At 46.8% G+C, this 25,478-nt stretch overlaps 2 protein-coding genes across 21 annotated transcripts in view; one reads left to right on the top strand and one right to left on the bottom strand.

Annotated features, from left to right (window-relative positions):
• The window catches only part of S100PBP (S100P binding protein), a 53,165-nt gene extending 39,376 nt beyond the window's left edge, over positions 1 to 13,789 (top strand). For 11 of the 16 annotated variants that reach the window (XM_072827219.1, XM_072827215.1, XM_072827216.1 and 8 more), the window contains 2 exons: positions 8,983 to 9,070; positions 11,154 to 13,789. In XM_072827219.1, coding sequence (XP_072683320.1) covers positions 8,983 to 9,070; positions 11,154 to 11,295 — 230 coding nt within the window. In that variant the 3' untranslated portion in view covers positions 11,296 to 13,789. Of the gene's footprint in view, positions 1 to 916; positions 2,880 to 6,760; positions 7,345 to 8,982; positions 9,071 to 11,153 lie in introns of those variants that run through there. The other 5 variants (XM_072827220.1, XM_072827223.1, XM_072827214.1 and 2 more) reach the window with 4 other exon arrangements.
• Positions 13,790 to 17,215: 3,426 nt separating this feature from the next.
• FNDC5 (fibronectin type III domain containing 5) lies at positions 17,216 to 24,809 on the bottom strand. Of its 5 annotated transcripts, XM_072827230.1 has the most exons (7): positions 24,691 to 24,707; positions 24,385 to 24,493; positions 22,969 to 23,084; positions 22,268 to 22,466; positions 21,839 to 21,928; positions 19,632 to 19,765; positions 17,216 to 18,735 (listed from the first exon to the last, which is right to left on the bottom strand). In XM_072827230.1, the coding sequence occupies exons 4-7, from the start codon at positions 22,449 to 22,451 to the stop codon at positions 18,697 to 18,699; spliced, it is 447 nt and encodes a 148-aa protein (XP_072683331.1). In that variant the 5' UTR covers positions 22,452 to 22,466; positions 22,969 to 23,084; positions 24,385 to 24,493; positions 24,691 to 24,707; the 3' UTR covers positions 17,216 to 18,696. The 5 variants fall into 5 exon arrangements, with proteins under 5 accessions (XP_072683331.1, XP_072683330.1, XP_072683329.1 ...); XM_072827229.1 differs by lacking the exon at positions 24,385 to 24,493 and having other exon boundaries at positions 17,216 to 19,294; positions 24,691 to 24,809; XM_072827228.1 differs by lacking the exon at positions 24,385 to 24,493 and having other exon boundaries at positions 24,691 to 24,809.
• Between the last annotated feature and the right edge of the window lie 669 nt (positions 24,810 to 25,478).

Raw genomic sequence — 25,478 nt, 5'->3', positions numbered from 1 at the left:
TTCTGCTTAGATGCATCCCACAAATTTTGATATATTTTCATTTGGCTCAAAGCAATTTCTAGTTTCCCTTGTGATTACTTCTTTGACTTATGGGTTTTTTAGAAGTGTGTTAATTTCCAAATATTTAGGAGTTATCAGCTATATTCTAAATATTTCCAGCTTAATTCTGTTGTGGTCAGAGAATATTCTCGGTATGAATTCAATTCTTTTAAATATACTAAGATTTATTTTTATAGCCCAGCATATGGTCTGTTTTGGTGAACGTTCCATGTGCACTTGAAAGTGTATATTCTGATGTTGTTGGAGTGTTCTATACATTTCAGTGAGGTTTTATAGGTTGCTGGTGGTGTTCAATTCTATATCGTTACAGATTTCCTTACTAAAAGGAGTGTTCATATCTCCAACTCTAATTGTGGATTTTCCTGTTTCGCCTTTCAGTTCTGTCAGTTTTTGCTTCCTATATTTTGAAATTCTGCCGTTGGATGCATATACTTTTAGGAACGTTATATCCTCTTGATAAATTGACCCTTTGACCATCATGAACATTTTTTTACTCTTAGTAACACTCAATATTTACAGTCTTTTTCTTTCTTTTTAAAAATTTTAATTTATTTATTCATGAGAGACGCACAGAGAGAGAGGCAGAGACCTAGGCAGTGAGAGAAGTAGGCTCCCTGAAGGGACCCCTATGTGGGACTTGATCCTGGTTCCTGGGATAACGCCCTGAGCCAAAGGCAGACACTCAACTCCTGAGCCACCCAGGAGTCCCAGTATTTACAGTCTTAGTAATAATTTTGATTGGGAGTCTACTTTATTTCATATTAACGTAGCGATTCCAGCCTTCTCACTACTATGTGCATGATGTATTTTTTTAAATCTTTGTACTTTTAATCTATCAATATCTTTTTCTTTAAAGATTTTACTTATTTATTTGAGAGACAGCACAAGTGGGGTGAGCGGCCGAGGGAGAAGCAGATTCCCCGCTGAGCAGGGAGCTCAATGTGGGGCTTGATCCTGGGACTCCAGGATCATGACCTGAGCCAAAGGCAGACACAACGATGTGAGCCAACCAGGTACCCCCATATCTTTGTGTTTTAAAGTATATGTCTTGTGGTTCCTAGGTGGCTCAGTTGGTTAAGCATGTGACTCTTTATTTCAGCTGAGGTCATGATCTCAGGGTTGTGAGGTCAAGGCCTGTGTTGGTCCCAGGTGCTGGGTGTGAAGTCTGCTTAAGATTCTCTCTCTTGAGATTCCTGGATTGCTCAGTGGTTTAACACCTGCCTTGGGCCCAGGACGTGATCCTCGATCCCAGGATCAAGTCCTGCATCAGACTTCCTGCATGGAGCCTGCTTCTTCCTCTACCTATGTCTCTGCCTTTCTCTCTGTGTCTCTCATGAATAAATAAAATCTTTAAAAAAAAAAAAAAAGATTCTCTCAGGACGCCTGGGTGGCTCATGGGAGGCTCAGCATTTGGGCGTGTGCCTTTGGCTCAGGGCGTGATCCTGCGGTCCCAGGATGGAGTTCTACATACGGGCTCCCTGTGTGGATCCTGCTTCTCCTTCTGCCTCTGTCTTTGCCTTTCTCTCTGTGTCTCTCATAAATAAATAAATAAAATCTTTTAAGAAAAAAAAATTCTCTCTCCCTTCTCCTCTCCCTCTGTCCCCCTCCACTCCAAAATAAAATAAAACAAAATAAAGTGGATTTCTGGGAGACACTATATAGTTGAATCTAGCTTTCTTTTTTCCAGTCTTCCAGTCTCAGTCTTTTAATTTGAATGTTAGTCCAGTTAGTATGGCTGGTTTTATTTATTTTTATTTTATTTACTTATTCATGATAGACACACATGTGAGAGAGAGAGAGAAAGAGAGAGAGAGAGAGAGAGGCAGAGAGGCAGAGACACAGGCAGAGGGAGAAGCAGGCTCCATGCAGGGAGCCTGACCTGGGACTCCATCGATCCCAGGACTCCAGGATCACTCCCTGGGCCAAAGGCAGGCGCTAAACCGCTCAGTCACCCAGGGATCCCCAGTATGGCTGGTTTTAAATCTGCCATCCTATTGCTTGTCTTCTATTTGTTTATTTGTTCTTTGTGTCTTCTTTCATCTTTTCCTGGCTTTTTAAAGTATTTTTTAGTATTCCATTTTGTTTCCATGGTTGTTTTATTACCTATATCTCTTTTATTTTTAGTGGTTGTTCTAAGGTAGTAGTTCTCAAAGTGTTTGGCATCAGGACCCATTTACAGTCTCACAAATTCAGGACCCTAAAGTTTTTGTTTATGTGGGTTACACCTATCTTTACTCCTATTGAAAGAACTGAAAAATGTCTCTCTTTTTTTAAGATTTTATTTATTTATTCATGAGAGACACAGAGAGAGAGACAGAGACGCAGGCAGAGGGAGAAGCAGGCTCCCTGCAGGGAGCCTGTTGTGGGAATTGATCCCGGGTCTCCAGGATTACACTCTGGGCCGAAGGCAGGCGCCAAACCGTTAAGCCACCCAGACGTCCCTTAAGTCTTTATTAATATATTTAAAAATAAGCTCATTGCATGTTAATATAAATTTTTAATAAAAATAAATATTTTTTAAAAAGTAGACTCTGTTCCCAACATGGGGCTTGAACTCATGACCCAGAGACCATGGCAGGCTCCACTGACAAATCCAGCCAGGCACCTCTACAAATTTTTTTTTTTTTTTTTTTTAAGAGAAAGGGAGGGTCAGAGGGAGAGAGAATCCTAAGCATGCTTCACACCCAGTGCAGAGCTTGACACAGGGCTTAATCTCACAACTCTGAGATCATGACCTGAGCCAAGATCAAGAGTCCAACGCTTAACTGACAGAGCCATCCAGGCACCTAAAAATAACTTTTTTAAAACAAAACCAAAAATTGAGGGAGAAGAATGGCATTCAGATTTTCATAAGTCTCTTGTAATGCCTGGCTAGATCCTTACATGTAGTTCTGTGCTCTGTATCATGTCAGATAGCCTCTTGAGAATTCCATAGCAGGCTTTTGAGAGAATGCAAGTGGAAAGAACAAATAACATCTTAATGTTGTTACGAAAATGATTTTGACCTTGTAAAGCCTCAGAAGGGTGTTGAGAGACTCTCAGGGACTCTTGAATACACCTTGAGAACTACATTTCTATTGTTTACCAGTCTGCCTTCAAATAATACACCACTTAACATATAAAATAAGGCCCTAATAACAGTACACTTCCAAATCTCCAGGAGTTTTTTGTTGTTGTTTATTAATTTATTTAAGTACTCTCTACAGTCAACGTGGGGCTTGAATTCATGACCCGAAGACCAAGAATGCGTGTTGTTCCAACTGAGCCAGCCAGGCACCTCTCCATTCTGTTTTTTTTATGCTATTGTTTTTATACATTTTATACATACACATATTTTTAACCCTTCAATACATTATTTTCACTTTAAACAGTTATCTTGTAAAGACTTTTTTAAATGAAAAAAGTTATATTAACTCACATATTTACCATTTTCGGTGCTTTTTGCTTTTGTTTTATTTACGAAGTGTGTGTTTTGCCTTCATTTTTAAACTTTTTATTTTGAAAAGTTAGAGACTCAGAGACAAGTTTCCAGGTTCACCTCCAGGTTCAGGTTTCCCTTCTCACAGGAATAATGAGTCTGAGCAGTCTGAAAACAGTTGTTTCACATATTTTGTCCAGTTTCTAGTTACTTACAATGGGGCGTAAGCCCATTCATCTTGCCTAAAAGTAGAAGTCTCTGCTTTGATTGTTAAAGGAGATCATAAGCAGTGATGGTTACTATATACATTCTGCTTCTGCATTTGGCATTATTGTTGAGAACATTCATATGTAGCCCCATCTAATACATCACTTCAGAAATTAGTTATAAATGTAATAATGCCTATTTTTTTCTTTTTCTTTCTTTCTTTCTTTCTTTTTTTTTGCCCTGTCTGCAAGGAAAATAAGTCAAGATTTGCACTAGACCATCGCAGTTTTGTTGGCCTAGAGGTGACACATTTGCATTCTTGTTTTCCAGTTAATCTTTTTTCCTTTTTATTCGTGTATTTATAAAAGCAGTAGCTTGCACCCCTATAACACAGTTTTTTTTTTTCTTTCTTTCCCTTCTCTGTTTTAGGTATTTTTTTGATTGCAAGGAATAGAGACCTTGTGATTGCCTTTAAGTAATTGAGTTTAAGGATTTACAGGAGAAGATGGAGATTAGGCACTTAAGAACATAGTTAGTTCTTACAGTAAAAAGAATCAGCCATGGATCCAGGCCCCATTCCCCCTCAGAAATAGGTGCCTTTGTTCCCTGTTCAGGTTTTCCTTGCTAAGTTATTCTCATTCTTCTAATCCTTCTCTGTGACCAGTGCTTCTACTGCTCTCCATTAGCTGCCTCATGTGTCTGTTGTCTCCTGGAGCCCTGTGTGTTGTTCTCTCTCATTCTCATTACTAAAGCCGACAGTCACATTCCAAAAGAGAGTGTCTGATTGATTGACTTAATGACCTGTTGATGTCAGGCTAGCTCTTATGTCATTAGCGAGCTAAGAGATTCTCTGTGGGTCATGTGACAATTAAACAGGGTCATGTACAAAGTATGGTGGCATCTAAAACCTGTCAGAAGGGCCGTTGGCAGAGCAAGCATACAGCATCTTCCATTCTTCCTTTGTAACAATTGATTGACCTAACTTATTAAGGACAGTTATTAGACTGGATTGTCCCCAAAACTAGCCAGCTACTATTTATAGACTAAGGTTTAGATGAATTGCTTATCTCATTCCTGTAATGTTAAGGGTTTTTTTCCTTTTACTTTCATTCTTAGATGAATTTCATTCTTAGGCACAAAACAAAGGACAGTCTTCGCCACCTTTTAGCCACAACTTAAAATAAACCCATGGTACTGATTGTTGGTCCAAGAAAGCCCATCTGTTAGAGACTGTGAAGAGAAAATTCAGACGTTTCCATTCTTGTCAGCATCTTTAAATTTGGCAGAAGAGATAGGAATTATGAGCTGAAGTAGGGTTTTGGATTATTAGCTCCACCTGGGTTTGAATCCTGGCCTTCCCATTTACTAGATGATAGATGAGTATCTTTTCTAAACTTCAATCACTAATAAAATGGAGATCATGTTATTCGCCTCATGTGGTGGTTAGAATTGATAGGGTGAATGCAAAGCAGTTAGCAAAGTGCCTGGCATGTAATAAATGCTTGGAATGTAGCTCACATTATCTCTAGATCATTAAGTTTTATTAAAAAGAGGTTATACGAGTCCATCAGTAAGTTCTTATTGCTAAGGAAAACTAACATTTCTTGGTGTATGGGCAGAGACCTGATTATTGAATACTTGTTTACACAGTGCTGTGCGAGGTACCAACTGGTTATATACAGAGACATACTGTGATATGATTCTTGCTTTCTAATCTCCACTATGAAATATCAGTCCCAGAAAAATTTTTAAGGGAACTCCACTCAATGGTATTGTTGGAATTCAGGTTCTGTTACTGTGTGACCTTGGGCAAATTATTTCTCTGTGCCTCAGTTTCTTCATCTGTGAAACAGGGAAAACACCTCATAGGATTACTATAACAGTGAACAAGTGAGTTAATATATGTAAAGCTCGGGACGCCTGGGTGGCTCAGCGGTCGAGTGTCTGCCTTTGGCTCAGGACTTGATCCTGGATTCCCGGGATCCAGTTCTGCATCGGGCTCCTTGCATGGAGCCTGCTTCTCCTCCCTCTGCCTGTGTCTCTGCCCCTCTCTCTGTGTCTCTCATGAATAAATAAATAAAATCTTAAAAAAAAATATATATATATATATGTAAAGCTCGTAGGACAATGTCTGATAACATGGTAAGTGCTATGTATAAGTTGCTACTGCTAGATTGTGACTCCTGGCAGTTTAATTCTTGAAGCCTCCTTGGGCTTAATTGACCAGTTTTTCCCCCCTTTAGTTTAAAGTGAATTTATGTATGTATGTATGTATGTATGTATTTATTTGACAGAAAATTCAAGCAGGGGGAGGGGCAGAGGGAGAAGCAGACTCTCCTCTGAGCGGGTATCCCCCCCCCCGCCCCCCGGGGCTCAATCCTAGAACCCTGGGATCATGACCTGAGCCGAAGGCAGACGCTTAACCAACTGAGCCACCTAGGTGCCCCAGGATAGGTTTCTTTGTTAGGGGGCTTACAGTATATCTTTAGCCTCTATCATCAAGGCAATTGTATAGGATCTAGCTGGTAAGAGATGAGCGAACTGAAGGGCATGGTCTACAGATAATCTCATTCCATTTTGAGATTGGACAGCACGATATGTGTGTCTTGCAACCCCTCCTTTGGTGATGCTTTGGCAGGAAAAACATATCTCGAAAGTCTTACAAAGCTGATTTTTCACTCACTGAAACATTTTTTTTTTTTTTTACAGGCCTAGAATGAATAGGGTGCTAGTGATTTGAATGTAGGATATGGGAAAGGCAATCTGAATTGAAACCTTTGATTTTAGCTTAACATATCCAGCAGGCAAGGGGTTTTCTAATCTAAAGCTACTTCCCTTTCCTTTTTTTTTTTCTTTTTAAAGATTTTATTTATTTATTCTTAAGAGACACAGAGAGAGAGAGGCAGAGACATAGGAAGAGGGAAAAGCAGGCTCCCTGCAAGGAGCCTGATGTGGGACTTGACTGCAGATTCCAGAATCACCCCCTGAACGGAAGGCAGATGCTCAACCACTGAGCCACCCAGGCGTCCTACTACTTCCCTTATTAAAGGAGAATTTTTTTTTTTTTTTTTTAAGATTTTATTTATTCACCAAAGACACAGAGAGGCAGAGACACAGGCAGAGGGAGAAGCAGGCTCCATGCAGGGAGCTCGACGCGGGACTTGATCCGGGGTCTCCAGGATCACGCCCTGGGCTGAAGGCAGCACTAAACCGCTGAGCCACCTGGGCTGCCCTTAAAGGAGAAATTCTTTTGTGGTTTTATATTTCCTTCTCAAGCAGTGAGATTAATATGTTTTCTTCCCATATTAGTAAGATAAAACATCTTTTCATTATGTTTATTGATCATTTGTATTACTTTTGTGAATTGCCTACTTGTGTCCTTTGACCTCTTTTGTTTATGAAGAGATTACTTCTGTAGAATAAGGGCGTTAAAACTTTGCCAGCTCTGTTTCAAATATATTTTTCATTTTGTTAATTGTCTTCTTTTACCTTAGGTTGTAATTTTTTTATTTTAACTGCACAGAAGCTTGTAATCTATAAATTTTTCCTGAAGTATGCCATCTTATTCTGGTTAGAGAATTTCTGTTGGGTGTTATAAAACATGTCATAGTTTATGTGTAGACTGATCCACTTAATAAACACTTTTCCCTACAGAGAGAGAGGTGATTGTCACATGATTTGAAAAGTCTTTGCAAACTAACATAGGCTTGTGGCTGTAACACCATAACAGTAGCTAGCACATACTACACAATAGCTTTTGTCAGGCACTATGCTAAATCTTATATATACTGTGTTCGTAATATTCAGCTTCATGCTGGATAGTATTAATGTCTATATTTCATAGATGAGTCAGGTGGGCCTAGAAGAAGTAAAATGATTTGCCCAGGGTCACAGAGCTAGTTAGTGGCAGGATTGGAATTTAATTTAACTCTGTCTAATTTTAAAGTGTATACTTTCTCTACAAAGCTTGACTTCTTGAGGCTTCCAATAATTAGAGTGGTCCTAAAAGTTAAGTAAATATCTTTCACCAGAACTTGAAAAGATGGTACGTTAGCCTAGATGAACTACTTTTGATTTCTGAGAGTGTAGTGGAGAAGGTAATGAGAAGTATGTAAGCTAGTCGAAAGAAAAGTCTCTACTGTCCAGGGTAGTAGTTTTCAACGTGTGGTTCCCAGGCCAGCAGCATCAGCATCACATGGACATTTATTAATGCAAATTCTTAGGTCCCACTGGAGACATACAAAATCCAAAACCTCTGGGGTTGGGATCCAGTAATCTGTTTTATAATACTTCTGCTGATTATGATGCATGTTAACATTTGAGAACCACTGGTCTAGGGAAATTATGTTGTTCTCTCTGATCATAATTTCTGTTTTTGTGAGCTTTAGCCCAAGTCTCAGCCCTTATGTGCAAAATTAGCATTATTGGATGGTGGCAAAAGCATGGAGTCAAACAGGGGCTAGTTTTGAGATTGGTTTAATTAGCACTTAAGGCAAGTCCACCTCTGTGAGCCACAGTCTGCCATCTCCAAAAAGATGTTCATAACATCTATCTCCATATGAGATATTTATTAGAATTAAATGAGATAGTTTGAAAAGTGCATAGCATCTTGCCAGGCTCCCAGGGGTTTCAGAAATTGCCTCCAACAATTGTTCTTGTTTAGCAAAAAGCCCCAGCTGCCTTCTATTCTCAACTTCTCTTGTTTTTTGAATGTATTTTGCTGTCTTGTATCTCCGGGCCTTTGCATTAGCTCTTTCTCTTGGATACCTGCACCCCCACCCCTCTTAACCTCACTAACTTCTAGACATCCTTTTGATCACTGCTTCTGGTTTACTTCCCCTGGAGAGGGCTTTCTCAAATCCCCACCCTCCAGTCTCTGTGCTCACATAGCAGCCTATGTTTCTCCTGTCACTGCACTCATCACAAGATTTGGAATCGCCAGTCTCCTCTATAAACCTAATTGAGGGCAGGTACAGTGCCTTGTCTACCACCATATTCTAGGGACCAGTAAAGTTCCTCATATACTGTGGGAGCTAGTAAGTGTTGAATGAATGAATGGTGGCTGTCATTATTGCTGCTCCATCATCATCATCATTATCATCATCATCATCATCATCATCATCTGAAAGCAAGCTCCCCTCTCTGGCTTATAGTTTTTGTGCTGACTGCTTGTGATAATCATAGATAGTATCAGGACCAGTGCCTGTTTTCTCTTTCCCTGAAAACACATGCTTTGATCTAGGCTGACATGGTAGTTCACTGAGCTGCTTCCTAACCACGATCCCTCTGTGTCACAGGTGCCTTGGGGGAACTGTATGCCTTGATGGGTCAAGTTCATCATATGCAGAACCCAAAATGGCAGCATCCTTCGGACCTCACCATGCGGTGAGTGGGTGATTAGGAGGAGGAGGGCAAGGGTAGAATTTGGCTACAAGAGGAATGTGGTGGGTAGTTCGGGTGTAATTGTTTAATTCCAGAGGTGGGAAAAGAAACAGAGTATAATGGAATAAGAAGTGAGCTGAAATTCAGGAAATGGGTTCTGTTCTAGCTTTGCAGTTTATAATGTAGCTATATGATTTTGATCAAGTCATGCCACCTCTTTGGTCCTTACATCACTACAACTAATAAGTTGGACTTACTGATGTCAGAGGGCCTTTCTATTTTGAAATCTTCTGGATTCTTGATGTAGTATGGCTTTACAGATTTATTCAGTTACTTTGATCCAGATACTGAGAAACTTTGGAGTCACCTTGACTCCTTTCTCACCCCATATTCAACCTATTAGCAAATTTGTAAGCCCTACATATAAAATATATCCCAAATCTGATAATTTCTCATCATTTTCACTTGAACTGTTGCAAGTCTCCTACATGATCTCCCTGCTTCTGCCTTTGCCTGTCTACTATTTTCAATTCAGCAGCCAGAGATTCAGATTCTCTTCTTTGCTCAGAATGTTCCAGTGGCTTTCCATGTCACATTTCCCATCTTCATGATCCCCTAGAAGGACCATGGCCTGGGCTGACATGGTTAGCTTGCTGACTGCATCTCCTACTACTCTTCCTCTTGCACATTCTGCTCTAGTCCCTCTGGCTTTGCTATTTTTCGAATGTCACACATGCTCCTACCTCAGGGCCTTTATACTCAGTGTTTCCTCTAGAGTTGCCAAAATTATAGCATCATTTTTTTGGTAGGATTGTTATTAGCATTAAATGAGGTGAAGTATTTAAAGAATTCAGTAAGTACTTGCATATAGGGTTAGATAAATGTCATAAAATGTTTAAATTATTTTTAACTTTGGCTGTTCACAATCACTTTTGGAGATGTCTAAAAATGAAGATGTCGAGACCCTGCCTCAAGGGATTCTAAGTCATTATGTCAGGGAGTAGGGGCAAGAATCTACCTTTAGAAAGCTTCCCAGGTGGTTATTAGGAATAGCTGGAGTTGGGCATCCCTGGGTGGCGCAGCGGTTTAGCGCCTGCCTTTGGCCCAGGGCGCGATCCCGGAGACCCGGGATCGAATCCCACGTCGGGCTCCCGGTGCATGGAGCCTGCTTCTCCCTCTGCCTATGTCTCTGCCTCTCTCTCTCTCTGTGTGACTATCATAAATAAATAAAAATTAAAAAAAAAAAAAAAAAAAAAAAGGAATAGCTGGAGTTGAGAATGAGATCACATTACTTCAGAGGGTCTTATTCAGAATCCCAGCCTAAAGGACTGGTGGTGACTAAAGAAGATCAAGAAAGTTTACTTTGATTCCGTGCTATTAATTATTTAGTCTCTAAACTTGCAGTGTGATACTCACATGATGACTTACCTTCTCTGGGAATTTTATTCTAATTTTAACTCCTGTGTCCTGAGCAACCTTGAGCTGTGTCAGACAATGAAGTCCTGATGCAAGCAATGAAATATAGATCCTGTTTTAAATGTTCCTTGAGGGAGAAAATATTTTTTCACTACTAAAACATTATTATACATCATATATTAGGTTTTCTTAATATTTGTGAATATGGCACACTTCACCATAATACCTGTGCAGCAACTGGTTTTAGAGTTAGAAGGAAATAGCACTTACTCTGTGCCTTTCTTTTCTTTTAATTTTTTTTTTATTTTATTTATTCATGTGAGAGACAGAGTGAATGAGAGCATGAGTGAGGGGGAAGGAGAGAGAGAGAGGGAGAAGCAGGCTCCCCACTGGCAGGGAGCCTGACGTGGGGCTCGATCCTAGGGCCCTGAGTTCATGACCTGAGCCGAAGGCAGGCGCTTAGCCCACTGAGCCACCCAGGTGTCCCACATTGTGACTTTCATATAAATAAAATAGTATAAAAATTCTAAAATTAAGATTGAAAGGTAAAATCAATATCTGATATCCAAAAATAAATTCTTAAGATAGTTGTCTAGGCCATTTTCTGTGTACAAATAGCCATTCCAGCTGAAACTCTCATCTTGTTTTTATTTTCCTTCTCTCCTAATAGAAACTACGCTCGGTTCCGGCAGAAACCTTTGCAAAGATACAGTCTGACTCAGTGGGTCGACAGGAACATGCGAACCCACCATCGTTTCCAGCGTCTCCCGGACTTCCCAGCGAGTCCATTTGTCTCATCCCATCAGCAGTGAAGGTCCCTATCCAGGGTCTTGTTCAGAGCAGCATCTCATCTTTTGCTCTTTTGTGCTTTGTAGATTTTGAATTTTATTTTTCACAAGATTTTTATTTAAAGAACTTGTCACCTTTGGAAATTCCCATTGCTGACTTGAGAATTTTTTTTTTGTATAAGGTCCTTCTTGTTTGTCTGTGTGCATGCATTTAAGCACTGTTATTTTTTATTTTTTTAATTTAAATCAAAGGTGGCCACTTCTTGAAAGCCAGCATTAAGCCAGAATACCTAGGCTCAAGCCAAACCCCAAATGCAAACCCCCACCTCTACACAGAGGTGAAGTCTACTTCTGGTGCCCAAAAGAAATCATCTTGTAATCTCTTGTAAGGAAGAGATTACCAGGCTGCAAGCCAGTGTGAATTATTGCTGATGACTTATAAATGGACATAAGTCACTTTTATCAACCCCTCTTACTTTTTTATTTGAATCTCCGAGTACTTGTCAGTATTTTAAAGTTGGTAATCCAGGACATTTGAAGTAGGATGGAACAGGACAAAAATCCTGTTGAAAGGACAAGTTAAAAGTGTAAATGTTCTCTCCTTTTTGTACTTACTAGCTGCCTTTATTTATTTATTTTTGCTCCCCCACCCCCATTCTTTATTAAATTTGTTTTGCACAATAGATTTATAAATCTTACACATCTTAGCTCTGACATAGGACTGCTGACTAACCCTTGTTAATCTGTGGTCTTGTGACTGATTGTCTTTTCTGCCTTTTCTCAAGGATTTTCCTTCTTTTTTCCCTGGTGACCATTGTGCTCCTTAGGTTCTGTTGATGTGTTCCTGTATCCTGTTAGACCCAGTTATGCCTCTTAAGAACGCCTCCCTGCTCTCTTCATCAAGGAGCTTCCCACATAGAGTCTTAACTCCAGGAGGGTTAGAAAGCCAGTACTACTGAGGTGTGAGTTGGTCTTCAGTTTCATCCACTCAGCTCCACCTTCAGTCTTGAGTTGATGTGTCAGTCCGTAAGCTCCATCCTGTGGGAGAGACTTGGGAGAGGTGTTCTTTTGTCTCTGTGATTAGTTAACAAGCAGTGCCTCTAGCTTCTGGATGTTACCATTTTCTTTGGTCATACTCCTGGGACACAGTTTGACAGAACTGCTCCTGTGGGTCTAATGTATTTGTGATTAAGCCTATGTACAAAAGCATTACCTGATCTTAAGGTTTGGTATTCTAACTTAAGTTGATGGACTTTGTGCAGCCAGCCTGGTGGATGTCTGAGGAGTTTGTTCTCCTTTCTTTACAGACGGCTTTAGATGTCTTTCGGAAGGTCTTGCAGTCGGGCATTCATGCTGTTGCTCACCCTCTTTGAAGGCTGGGACATAGTTATCAGCATCGCCTGTGGTGCTGGGCTAGCAGCCTCTCTTGGGTTTTGTTGGTTCATCAGCCACCTTTGTATGTGAGAAACCCATCTTAAATACCCTACCCTGCTTTAGAAACTGACTTGGTGAAGGTTTGGTCATTCAAGCCACCAATAAACTTAGATGGATGTCCCTAAGTGTTTACTGTTTTTACCTAGGTGAGGATTCTCTTCCTTGGACATTAGGTTTAGATTCTGGGACCAAATGCAAAGTTCTGTTCAAAGGCAAGAGTCAAAATCTATTATTTTAGTTGGCATAATGGACATTTACTACATTATTCACTTTTCCAGATTTCCCTAAATTAGCAAGATGGAGTAAGAGAAGCAGACATCTACCTTTGGAATGACAGCATAATAAAAATTAATTATAGCTGGAATACCTAGCACTGTAGCTGTCTAGTTCTCCACAGACAACCCAAGGAGTGAAAGGACAGCATTTCGCTTAGGCTCATGTTCCTGCATTCCTGGTACAGGAGGGTTTAAGTCTGAATGTGTGATGGCAGCATTGCCTTTGCCAAATCAAATGAGTGACGGGTTAACTAGAAAATGTGACAATCACATTTCCTCTTTGCTCAAATAATTCTGTTTTTCCAAAGCGTTAGCAGCTTAATTAAATCTGTTGGACTGGGGGAGGAGAGAACTGTTCTCTAGCGGTTAACATGGTATTCTTGAAGAAGAAAAAAAACAAAGCCAAAGAAAACTCATTATCAGGCATGTTTGCCTTAGAAATGGTAGTGGGTAAAATCTGGAGTTCTAATCTGTTTTTAAAGCTGCATATCTCATATGTGGTCTTGGGCTCACAGTCTAGTATTTCCTGAGTTCTTGAGTAAGGGTTATGTGCATTTAACTGCCTACCTAGCTTTCTTCCTTCAGGAGACATTTCTCACCACAGTGGTCTTGACAAAGAGTAACAATGTGCTATTTACAGAAGTTTACTTATAAGAGCCTGCAATAACCTATAGCTTTGCATCTCTCACAGGCCTGATTGACTTGAGTTGTCAGGATCAATTACGAAACCGAAGTTTGGTGCCTCCTCTTTATCATGTTTTTTCCCTTGTACCAGTTGTGTTTAATGTCATTAAAAAGAAATAAAAGTTCTTGTCGTGGCACATGTACTGCGGCCGTCTGTTGCAGGCTTTGAAAGGAGGGTTCCATCCTTTTCTTGTGTAGGCAGGTTAGTGGGGTCTGGGCGGGGGTGGCAGTTAGTAGAATGTGGTACTGGGGAGGCGAGGGTGCACGCTCCCTATTCTTTTGAGGGTAAATTACAGTGTTGAGAAAGGCTTTCTAGCAGTCAAGAAATGTTGAAATTGATTGGGATTTGCAGCTACATATAGTGCATGTCAGGAGCCTGACATAGGGGAAGCCTGAAATATCACTGTGCTGCTGTTTTTGCAGAAGGGGGAGACGGCTCAGCCCGATCAGACAAACACTGCCTCACATTCCTTCCCATGGCTGTGTGGTTGACCCCTGTCTGCCTCTCCCAAACTGGTGCTGATCAGGGAAGAAGCTGAGTTAACCCAGAGCATTCTCCTTTTGAAGAAAGGGATATGGCAAACCAGAACTGATCATCCAAAATTGATGGTAGTTCTTAATCCAACTTCTCCAGAAACTGACTGCTCCTGAACCTGGGATGCAGGTGGAATAAGTGTGGGTAGATAGGGGAGACATAGCGTTCCTTACATCCCTTTTGTGAACCTAAGCTTCTTAGATTTACCCCAGGAAACAGGATGAAGGCAATAAAAGCTTGTCACCTATATTAGCCAATGCTTATAAAATCTCAACTCATGCTGAGTAAATAAGTACCAACATGTTTGGACAGACTCTGTCTTGCTGTTACATAAGTTTTGTCTAATGGCTGTTCTGTAGTCCAGGCAAAAGCTTCAATACAAATTTGCTAAACACTCAGCTATTTGATACTCTCTCACTCTGAGGTACTCCTAACCTATACATACCCATTTTGTTTCTCTCAGGTGCAGATCCTTTGTCTAGTAGTTGCTTATTTCCTTTTTAGCAATATGTTACTGCAGACATCAAAGGTTTCAGGGACCAGGCTGCATTCTCTGAAGTGGTGGTGTTCCTTACTTACCCTTAGTTCATTTTTATGTTATGGAAAAGTGAGGAGGAGGAGAAATGGATCTTCTCTCAAAAGAATGGGGTCATTCTCTAGCTTGTTTGGAGCTTTTTACAGGAAGAAAAAAAAAAAAAAACCCAACCATCTAAAACTAGAAAGCAGAGTTCCCTGCTTTTCTTTGTGTTGTCCTGCTTTTCTAAGAGAAAACAATTATTCCTAAGCTGGTCCTAAGGTATGCTTGCTTTGTATGTCAGAACACCTGTCAGGAAAAAAATTTCCACTTGTCACAGGAAATATCAGCTGGTCAGCAGTGGAATTCCTTAATGAACAAGCTGCGCCTTTTCAATCCTCCCCACCTGTCCTCCTCTAATGACAACTGGAACATGTCACAGACAGAAAATCTGACCTTCCCCCAGCACCCATTGAGATGGGGGTGGAATGTAACCTTTTGGACAACCTGTAAAACTCCCCATGTAGTAGTCCAGAATCATTATAGTTATCATTAAAGGAACTATTTGTATATGAGGATCTCCTCCGACTTAGCTTCAAGTGACACTTGAGGGTTTGGAAATATTGTACTGATGGAGTTTGGTGGGGCTGGAGCCAGGGCGTGTGTCCCATTTATGGAAGCAACTTGTTCTTGGAGGCCACTTAAAAGCAAAATCCTATAACTCAAAAAGATTTCAAGAAGGTGAAAAGTAACATAACAGTCTGAAATGTCACATGCCTGGAATGGTACGATACTACATGTTTTTATAAAGGGCTGAATTAAAATAAATTAAATAAATAAATAAATAAATAAATAAATAAATAAATAAATAAATAAAGGGCTGAATTAGAGTTCTTAAAAGTAGATTCTAGAAGAGGCCACTCTGAAAAGCCTGGTTTGAAGCAACAGGATCAGAAAGGGGAAAGGACTCTTGGCCCACACAAACAGGGTTCTTCTTCCTCTCCCAGACCCTGGGGCTTTCCCTCTTGTTGCTGGGAGGAAGGCCCCCTGGCACCTACTCCAGGTGGTCAGTAGGCTCTGGGGTCCTGTTCTTAACCTTTTTCTTGACAGATAAGGAAACCCACCCCCCCCAGAAGTAGCTGGCCTGAGGGGTCACTTAGGGTCAAGGCAGAGTCCCGCCTCTGTCCAGCATCTTCCCACAGGCCCTGTGTGGCCTGCAGGTCAGGCCTCAGTCTCTCAAGAACTTGCCCACCCCTGTTCCAAGTCACAGTTATAGGGTTCTACTGTATACGATGGCTGGTCCAAGAAAAACTCAGTTGTAGAACTTGGGGTTTTAGGGAGGTAACTAAAGGGAATAGGGTTTATCTAAACCAGAAGTGTTCATTAGTCTCCCGTCCCCCTTAACCCTCTGCTGATGTGCTACCGGCACTGCTAAATTTCCATTAGCAGTGGAAATTGTCAGAACACCTATCAGTGTTCTGCTAAATTTCCATTAGCAGTGCTTGCTGGCCCCATATGGCTATCTGTAGGTAACTGCTGCTGACTCAGGGGTGTCTCCACCAGGTGGCACTAGATGGGCACACAAGACAGAGGGCCCAGCAAGTACCTCTCTTGGGTTTAGAGTTCTGGGTGCTGGCAGATTTCCACTTTCCCACCCAGCCTTTAAGACTTGCTTTCCTTGGGGATCCCTGGGTGGCTCAGCGGTTTAGTGCTGCCTTCAGCCCAGGGCGTGATCCTGGAGTCCCAGGATCGAGTCCCACATCAGGCTCCCTGCGTGGAGCCTGCTTCTCCCTCTGCCTGTGTCTCTGCCTGTGTCTCTGTGTGTGTCTCTCATGAATAAATAAAAATCTTTAAAAAAAAAATAGACTTGCTTTTCTCTTGGAACCTTCCAGAACAGTCTACCCTAAGTCCTGCTCATCTGACCTTTTCTCTCCAACCTCTTGCTGGCTCTGGACAGGAGTGTTCGAGGTGTACCATTTACTTACTGGTTTGCTCATTGGCTAATGACATCATTACTCCACCCTTCAGCCTGCTGTTGGGATCCTAATGATGTTCCTTTAACCGCCTCAGACAGCATGCTGGGAACACTGGGCTGCAGCAAGCAGCTTCTGCAGTTCCTCTTCCTTTCCCTCCCCACCCTGGGGAGAAACTAGAATTGCATTCCTTCGGTCAGGGAAATCACCCAGCCCCATCCAGAGGGGAAAACCCTTCGTTCTAAAAACTGAGCACCAGCCTGTGTACCTGTGCAGCGAGGCAGCCCAAGCTTGAATTTGGGGGCCTCAGTAATAGGATGATGGAGGAGCTATTTTCTCCTCCTACACGTGCACCCCCATCTGTTCGAGATTTCCCTTCCAACTCCAGCTTGGCTGGCAGGCATGTCCCTAAGAAGCTGCAGGCCAAAATGGAGAGAGAGAATTGACTCCCTCCTCCACACATCCTGACTTGCTGCCAATTGCCAGAAAAAGAGGGCAACATTTGGGCATTTACCAGAAGACAAGGATGTGCCTTTTCATTTGTCTTTTATTTTCCATTTAAAAAGAGGTTATTGCTCTAACTGGATCAGAGGTAAGGACCTCTCCCCTAAGGAGCTTTGGCCTTGCAGCCCCATTCAGCAGGGATGGAAGTCACAAGACAATGAGTGGAGCCTCATGCCCTCCCATGAGGAAGCCCTTAGTATTGCTGACATCTGCCTTTCACCCTGTCTCTCCTCCCTCCCTGTGCTGTCACACCGGGGCGAAGCAGAGTCGTGGCTGACCGAGCCAGGAGAGCTCTTGTAGACCGGAAGGAAGGGGCGGTCATTGGGTGATGGCTTTCAGCTCTCTGGCTTGGGGGCCACTGCTCTCATCATTCAGTTCAACAGGTGTTCACTGAGCGCCTACTGTGTGCCAGGCTTGTGCTAGGCGCAGTCCTCCCACACGCCCATCCTTAGCCACCAGCGGAAGACGCAGAGGCCCATCTCTTCCCATGCAGGCATTCAGCAGCCGTAACTTGTCAGTCCTAGGGAAGAGTCTGCCTTCCCTTATCAAGCACCATTTTTTTTTTTGTTTTGTTTTGTTTTGTTTTGTTTACCAGAAAGGGGCAGTGGAGAGAGAGACCTGTCACCTCACACCACTCAGGCTCTAGGGAAGGACATGAGGACCCTGGGGAGCTTTCACAGAACCCTGGATGAGATGGCAAGATATGGAGACCCCAGGGGCCAGGGCTGCTCTGACTGTCCACGGTAATGGCCCAGGCCTGCCTTCCAACAGCTTCTACTCCAGAGTTGGTGATTCAGCTGCCCACGTGGACATACCTTTTCAGTTGTGTAAGCCGGCATTGTTACAACTCCAACAGCCTCTTCCGAAAGAAATGGGGCCAGTACCTTCCAGGTCTCTTTCCCACTTCGTCTTCTTAAGACTCCAAACTGAGGATGTTACAGTCCAGATGAGGGCCAAAGAAGACAGAGGCCTCAGGCAATCAGCTCTGGGAATTCCTCTGCCCTCTGGAGTGAAGCCCTTCAGTTGCGTTTTCCAGAGAGATAAGACATACCATCTTACACACTCGCAAAGTTGTGCATCACACCACAAACAAGTCCTTGATGGCTGGATCCAGAAAAAGGCTTGCTGGCAGCCATGACCCTGCCCCATGGCTTCCCTGATGGCTCTCGGTCTGAAAGACACAGCTGGAGTCGGTCTGGGTGCTTGTCATCTCCCAGGAACTTTGTGCATTTTCTCAGGGAGGAAGCCAGTCCAGGAGAGGCAAGGAGGCAGAAAGAAGGCTGTGTCTCATGCAGCTTTGCCTTTTCCAGAATGGGGCCAGGCCTTTTAGTTTTGTGGCTTATTTTTTTTGCAGAATTTGGGTTTGTAGTTCAGCCTCCTTCACCAGACTAGGATGGGGAAGAGGGAGAGTTGTGCCTTCCCCCACCGCAGTCCCTGTCCCTGTGCCCATGGACCTGGGGACCAGCAGAGAAGAAAAATGAAATCCTTCTCCCTGCAGACAGGCAGTCATGCTTCGATGATGTTCACCGAGGGCTTGTTTGGAAACTGGGAGGGAAAAAATGAGAGAAGCAGCCAGGGCTAATTGAATAGACTTCTTGCAAGGTTGGAGATGGGGGAGGGCACGAGAAGAAAGGAAGGAAGGGCTGCCTCCTAAAAGCCCGGCTCTTGTCCCGCGTGGAAGGGAAGGAGTGGCCCTGCCTGCACGTCTCATCTCTCTGCCTTCTCAGACCCAGCCTTCGGCCTCACTCACTTAGCAGCCAAGACTGGGTGCCAGGCCCCCAGTTCCCCCCAGCAGAGCCATCCAGCCGGCTGGTTCTCTCACATCCTGCAGACCCGCCTCAGAGCGCGGCCCCGGCCACTGACACTGTCGAGGTGCTTCTGGAGATGGGGATTACTAAGAGGCTTCGGGAAAATGCCCCAGAAAGAGAGAAGCCAAGAGAGAGGACAGTAAGCCAGGGGGTGTGAGGAGATGGAGGGAGGAGGAAATGTGGAGAGGGCCAGATGTTTGTTTGTTGGATAATCATCGTCAGAACCATGAGATCCTCCCACTTCTCTACCGTCTCTTCTGAGCTGCTCAGAGCAAGCACTGACAAGGTTGTCATATCTGTTTTGCAGAAGAGGAAATGAAGGTAGAAAGAGGTGAAGCACCTGCTCAAGGTCACACAGCACGGCAGGGACAGAAATAAGCCCAGAACCCCCTCTTTGTGCTGTCCCATACCAACCAAGAATTCTCCCCTCCCCAGTCACGCTGCATTCTGTTAACCACACTGGCCCCTGGCACCCGGCAAGAGGAGAAGGTCCAAAATCAATTTGCAGCGTCCCTGGTGTCACACAGGCTGCAGAGGCCAAGCTTGGCTCTGCCGGGCTGCAGCCCGTCCAGCCCTCAGCTGACCCTGCTACAGCCCCGGGGCCACCCACCCAGACCCGAGACGTGCCCTCACCTTGCTGCGGAGAAGACCTCCCCCTTGGTGCTCCGGGGTGCTGTTTTCTGATGCGCTCTTGGTTTTCTCCTTGTTGTTATTGGGTTCATTGTCCTTGATAATGTCATACTGGCGGCAGAAGAGAGCAATGACACCTAGGGGGGTGGGAGGAGGATGAGGAGAGCAGTGAGAGGCCAGAGTCCCGCCTGCCCGCTTCATTCCCACTGGCACCTGCCGAGCTCCTGTTAGATACTGAGCTCCAGATGGCCTCTCCCCTACACCACTGCAACGGCCTGCCTCTGGTTCCCATGTCCACCTGTCCCCCACCAGCCGTCTCCTTCGCTGCTGCTGGGCTGATCTTCCCACGATGCCCATCTGATCCCATCTCCCCTCTCCCCTACAGCTCTCCTTTCCAGTTAGGGGAAATAGAAACAGTAACGTTTGCTGAGCGTGTGCCAGGCCCTATGCCGTGCACTGACAATGCCCATGCCACTGAGTCCTCATTATCACCTCCAGGTTGCCAGTGAGGACACTGATGCAGAGAGCCTAGGAACCTACTCAAGGTCCTGAGGCGGGAGAGCTGGGAGAGCTGGGACGTGCACGCCAGGGCCTACGCTCTGCTAAATGTTTACTGTTAGCAGACAAAGAATATGTGAGTGTAATAGTTTTTGAAAGTCAGATACAATTATGGAAGCCAGCTCCAATTCTGGTAGGTGTCTTCTCCATTTTTACCTCTATGCTTTATTTATAGTGCTATTTCTTGATCTATCTGTTTTAGATACGATTTTGACTTTCTTTTTTTTTTTTTTTTTTCTATTTTGACTTTCTATCGTAGGTACAGGGTAACACCTCCCCCCTACTTCCTTTCTCGTCACCCTGACAGACTCACATCATAATCTTGGGTTGGTCCACTATGTTTACATCGTTACGATTATGTAGATACTGTCTGCACCAAGTCTGATAACATACCTTATATAAACCTCTTTTGTACAATCCTTTGTTTTTTCTGCCTTTTGTTTTTACAAGTGTCTGTTTTTCGATGTGTCTACACAACATTTTTTCCAAATGCTTCTCCAATACAGCCTGCCCTCTCAACCACCATGCTAATACAGCTCTGGCATGGTGTTCAGGTCCCTCAAAATGGGCTCCAGCCTACTTTAAAGCCTCACCATCCTTGACTGTCCCCGTTTCTACTTCTTCTCTTGGGTCATAGCTGCACTGAACCAGACTGTGCTGAATTTGTTCCTTATTTTATTTATTTGAGAGGAAGAGAGAGCATAAGAGCAGGGGGAGGGAGAAGCAGACTCTTGGCTGAGCAGGGAGCCCGACGTGGGGCTTGATCCCAGGACCCTGAGATCATGACCTGAGCCAAAGGCAGACACTTAACTGACTGAGCCACCCAGGTGCCCCTGAATTTGTTTCTTATACATGCTGTCATCAGAACACTGTTCCTTTTTTGGCTGTCTGGTGACTTCCTATTCATCCTTCAAAGCTCAATCCCCATGTTTCCTCCTCTCTGTGTTTTTCCTGATTTCTACTCCTAGCTCTAGAATTAATTCCCTCTCCTCTGCCCCCATACGTGGCACTTATCACATTGAATTATAGTTAAGTATGGGCCTGGCTTCTCCTAGACCCAGTTCCTTGCAAGCCCAGGGCTCTTTAGTCATGACTATAGTACTATTACCTGGAACAGAATGGCCATTCAGAAAATGCTGGTTGAGTACAGAGATGAAATTTGTTCTTTATCAGAGGGTAGCTCACAGACAAGTGGGAACAGGGAGCCCCATGGGCCCAATGACCTCAGCTGGGAGGAGCTAAAGGGAGGGATGAGCAGTACACTGTGAGAGCAGTAGGCAAAACAACCTTTCTCATGGATGGATGGGGGAGACCTAATGGAGGTGGTCACAGAACCAGAGCTAGAAGGATGAGCAGCGTAAGAGGATCCCAAGCCTGGAGCACCTGGAGGCCCAGCAGCCCAGAAGGAGGCATGCTCCTGCAGCCATGGCCAGAAGGTACGAGTCCGCCCAGGTGTCCAAACTATTCCGGAGGGAATGAAGGGCAAGCGCTCAAATAATCCGAGGCAGCTCTCAATCGGCTAAATTCTTTGTGAGACGTAAATTAGAGAATGGGTCCATCTCTCAGCTGTCTCCACTTCCAGGAGAGAAGGGGCCCAGGCAGGGGCCTCCGCTGCCCAGAGGCCAAGCGAGGAGGGGCCTGGAGGCACTCACCGGCCCACATGAACAGGACCACGACGATGATGAGCACCTCGCCGGTCCGCAGCTGTTGGCTCCCTGCCATCTCCTTCATGGTTACCTCATCTGCAGGGAGGGAGACACTAGGTCCGAGGCTCTTCTCATCCCCAGCCACCCCTCCAGGGCCAGCCCATGAGCTTAAATGTTTATCTCTATAAGTACCCAGACACCTAATAAAGAGATTCGAGAACATGCCGATGGGTACTTGGGGCGGCAGCAACATGGCTTGACCCAACGCTGAGAGTTGATATGCCCACTGTCTCAGGGACTAGGGTGACAGCCTCTCTTGGCCACTGCTTTACTAGACAACAGGGGCTTGGGGGCACTGGTGCTTTCCTCCAGCCACCCCCTACTCTGGCCCTGACCACAGCTCACGCCACCCCCGCTAACAGTGCCCCGGCCTGCCTTTGTTCTTGGATGCCATCTTCTCAGCCTCGCGCGGGGTCTTGAAGAGCACTGGCTCGCTGGCGGGGCTCTGGCCCTGAATGGAGATGGCCTGCACGTGCACAATGTACTCGGTGTCCTCTTCCAGGTCCCAGAGGGCACACGAGCGGGTGGTGGTGTTCACCTCCTGGATGAAGCGCAGCATCCGCACATCCTTCTTCTGCCAAGGCAAACCCCAGGCCCGCTGCAGTCAGCGCCCTGTCACCGACCCCGCCCTGCCCACCTCTCTGGCGGTGACCGGGCTCACCGGGCCGCTAGCTCAAGCCTTTACACACACAGGCTTCCCCACGCACCCCTCATCTCCATGGGCAGCTATGGCTCTTGCCACTCCATGTTACAGAGAGGGAGACAGTGCGGGTGCAGAGAGCTTGGAAGAGTTGCCCGAGGCTGTCTCCCCAGTGAGGTCTTGCACTGCGCCCGAAACTCAGGTCTGTGTAAGATCCAAACCAGGTCTTTGATTCCCAGTTTCCAGTCAAAGGCCTGGGAGCCCTCCTCACTGATCGTTCCCCTCTGGGGTCCCTATTCTAAGCCATATGTGCAGTTCTTCTGCCTCTGTCTCTCTTGCTCTCTGCTCCTTTTCCCTTTCTACTTCTGCACACCCCCCTCCGCATCCCCTGCTACTATCCCGATGTGTCCTGCCCTCCCAGACCCTCGAGGGCTACCTGCTGAGATATGGCAAATCCGATGACCACCTCATCCTCCAGGACGTCCCAGCTCACCACCGCAGAGTTGGCCTTGAGGTGCCTGACAGTGACATTCACTGGGGCCGAGGGACTGTCTGGGGGTGGGGAGGCACCTGAGCCTCAGCACCCCTTGCCGCGAGGCCCAGGCCCACTGTCTCCTAAGTGGGAACCTAGGGAAGGCCGCATGGTGGGGGAAGGAAGAACGCAAGGCCTCCGATGGCACTGACACACGGGTCTCAGTTCGTTAGTGATTGAAGAGCTATAGCCCGAGAGGCCCCGGGCTGTGCGTGTCCAGGGTGAGGAGCCCCCACTGGTCACATTGGCCCTATTAGGGGTCCAGGCTAAAACAGATGGGCCTGGCTGGGGCCAGATCTAATGGAAGGGTGTTAAGAGGTTGGGGGGGGGGGTGCAGGCACAAGGGAGGCATCGGTGGCCAGGGCTGTGAGAGCTGAAAGTTAGTCTGATGAAAAGCAGTCAAAAGGACTCCCAGTCCAGTGCTCTTTCTACAAGACCACACTGTCAAGTGAGTGACCTTGAGGGAAGGAGAAAGACCCAGAGGTGGAGAGGAGCCAGGCTAGGGTGAGGCCTGGGTTGGGAGTGAGGATCAAGGGTTGGGAGTGAGGTTCAAGAGAGGAACCCCCATACTGTAGCGAGGCAGACAGATGAAGACGGGGAGGGGTCTCTGTGAGCCTGTTCTCCACATTCTGCCAGCCCCTGGAGGCAGGGGGGAGGTCACTCAGAGCAGGATCTGGGTGGGGGAACCATGAGTATAGGGCAGGTAGTGTCTTCTGCATGTGGGAAGGAGATGAGAGCGGGTCAGTTGGGAAGGGAGTAGGAGAGAGAGTGAGGCACAGAGATGGTGGAGGGCAGGAAGAAGGGCTCCAGGAGAGGGGCCTTGTGTCTGCGACCCCAGGGGGCGAGTGCTGCAAGGGGAAGACCTGGCCCTGAGCAGCACCCTGCACCCCACAGAGGAGTGGACCCGAGGCCCCAGGGGCTGGGCCTGGGGCAACAAAGCCATCCCTGGAGACAGAGAGAGACAGAGGGACACAGACAGGTGGCAGCAGACACAGAACCAGAAAACAGACAAGTGGGCTATCAGGGACAGACGTAGAGGAAGCAGGGGGGCGGGGGAGAGGGAGGGAGGGAGGGAGAGAAGCACTGAGCCACAGAGGGATGGGTAGAGGGAGTGATGAGTGAGGCGCCAGAAGCCAAAGGGACAGATACGGAGCCTCAGGAGAGGCTGGGCTGGGTGAGGATGAGGCCGGCACTCGGGGCAGGCCGGACCCTGACTGCAGCAGGCTCAGGGGTCCACCCCACCCGCCCCGAACCCGGGGGTGCCAGTTCCCATCCCCCTCACACATGCTCACGCAGACTGGGACCCCATCCTGCTCCGACCTGCAGAGTTGTCCTGCAGGGCTTTGGGGACAGGGAGGGAGGCCCAAGGTGGGGGGACTGGTGTCCTCAGCTGCTCCCCGGGCCCGAGGAGGGAGCTCAGCTCGGGTACCTGAGGCAAAGGCCTGGGGTCAGGGCAATGGGATGGGGGGCCTGCGGACCACAAGACCCCAGACCCAGGGCTGGGGCGGCGGGGCCGGGGTCGGGGCCGGAGGTGGGGCCTGGGGGTCCGGAGGCGGGGAAGAGGCCGGGGACGGGGGGCAGGAAGGGGCCCGAGGACTCCCGCCCGCCCGGCCCGGGCCCCCTTACCCGCCTGCACCAGCGCGAGGCAGACGCAGCCCAGCCACAGGCGGAGCGCGGCGCGGGGCGGCCCGGGGTGCATGGCGGCTCCTCCCTCCGGCCGGCCCGGGGCGGCGCAGGGGGACGCGGCTCCGGCGCCCGGCGGCCGCTGGCGCTCGCGCTCCGGCCCGCGGCCCGGCCGCCCCGCGCCGCCCCGCGCCGCCTGCATGTCGGCTCCGCGGACAGCGACTCCCGCGCGGCGGCGGCGGCGGCGGCGGCGGCGGCGGCGGCGGCGGCCGCGTCCACGTCGGGCGCCCGGGGGGCGGGGCGCCCCCGCTGCGGGGAGAGGCGCGGGGCGGGGTGAGGGCGGAGGGCGCCCCCGCAGCCGCCCCTCCCGGCCCTCGGGCCGCCCCGGCTCTCAGCGCTCGCCGGCGCGCCGCCCGCGCCCCCGCACCCACCCCGGCCCCCAGCGCTGCCCTTCCCGGGGGGGGGGGAAGGCGCCCCGAGACACTCAGCGGGTCCCCCGGCGCCCAGCGCTGGCCCGCCTGCCCTCGGCCGGGGCTCCCCCCCCCACCCCGCCCGGACCCGAGGCCTTGGCGGCCCGGACGGACGTGAGCAGCGGGGAGTGTCACCGCAGGGACGGGGAGTGGGGGCCAGAGCGCCGAGGAGGTGCTGGGGTGCATACAGCAGGTGCTCGGTGTTGCCGCGGCCGGCCGGGAGGAGGACACTCAGACTCACTGGAGACTTAGCTCGGGGACCCCGGCCAGCCCTTCCCCCCCTTTGGGCCTCCATTTTTGTCTCCATGAGAGTAACAACCC

This window comes from Canis lupus, chromosome 5, assembly GCF_048164855.1.
Source record: "Canis lupus baileyi chromosome 5, mCanLup2.hap1, whole genome shotgun sequence".
Lineage (NCBI taxonomy): Eukaryota > Metazoa > Chordata > Mammalia > Carnivora > Canidae > Canis > Canis lupus.
The sequence above is the reverse complement of the archived record's forward strand: the minus strand, read 5'-3'. Positions and strand labels throughout refer to the sequence as shown.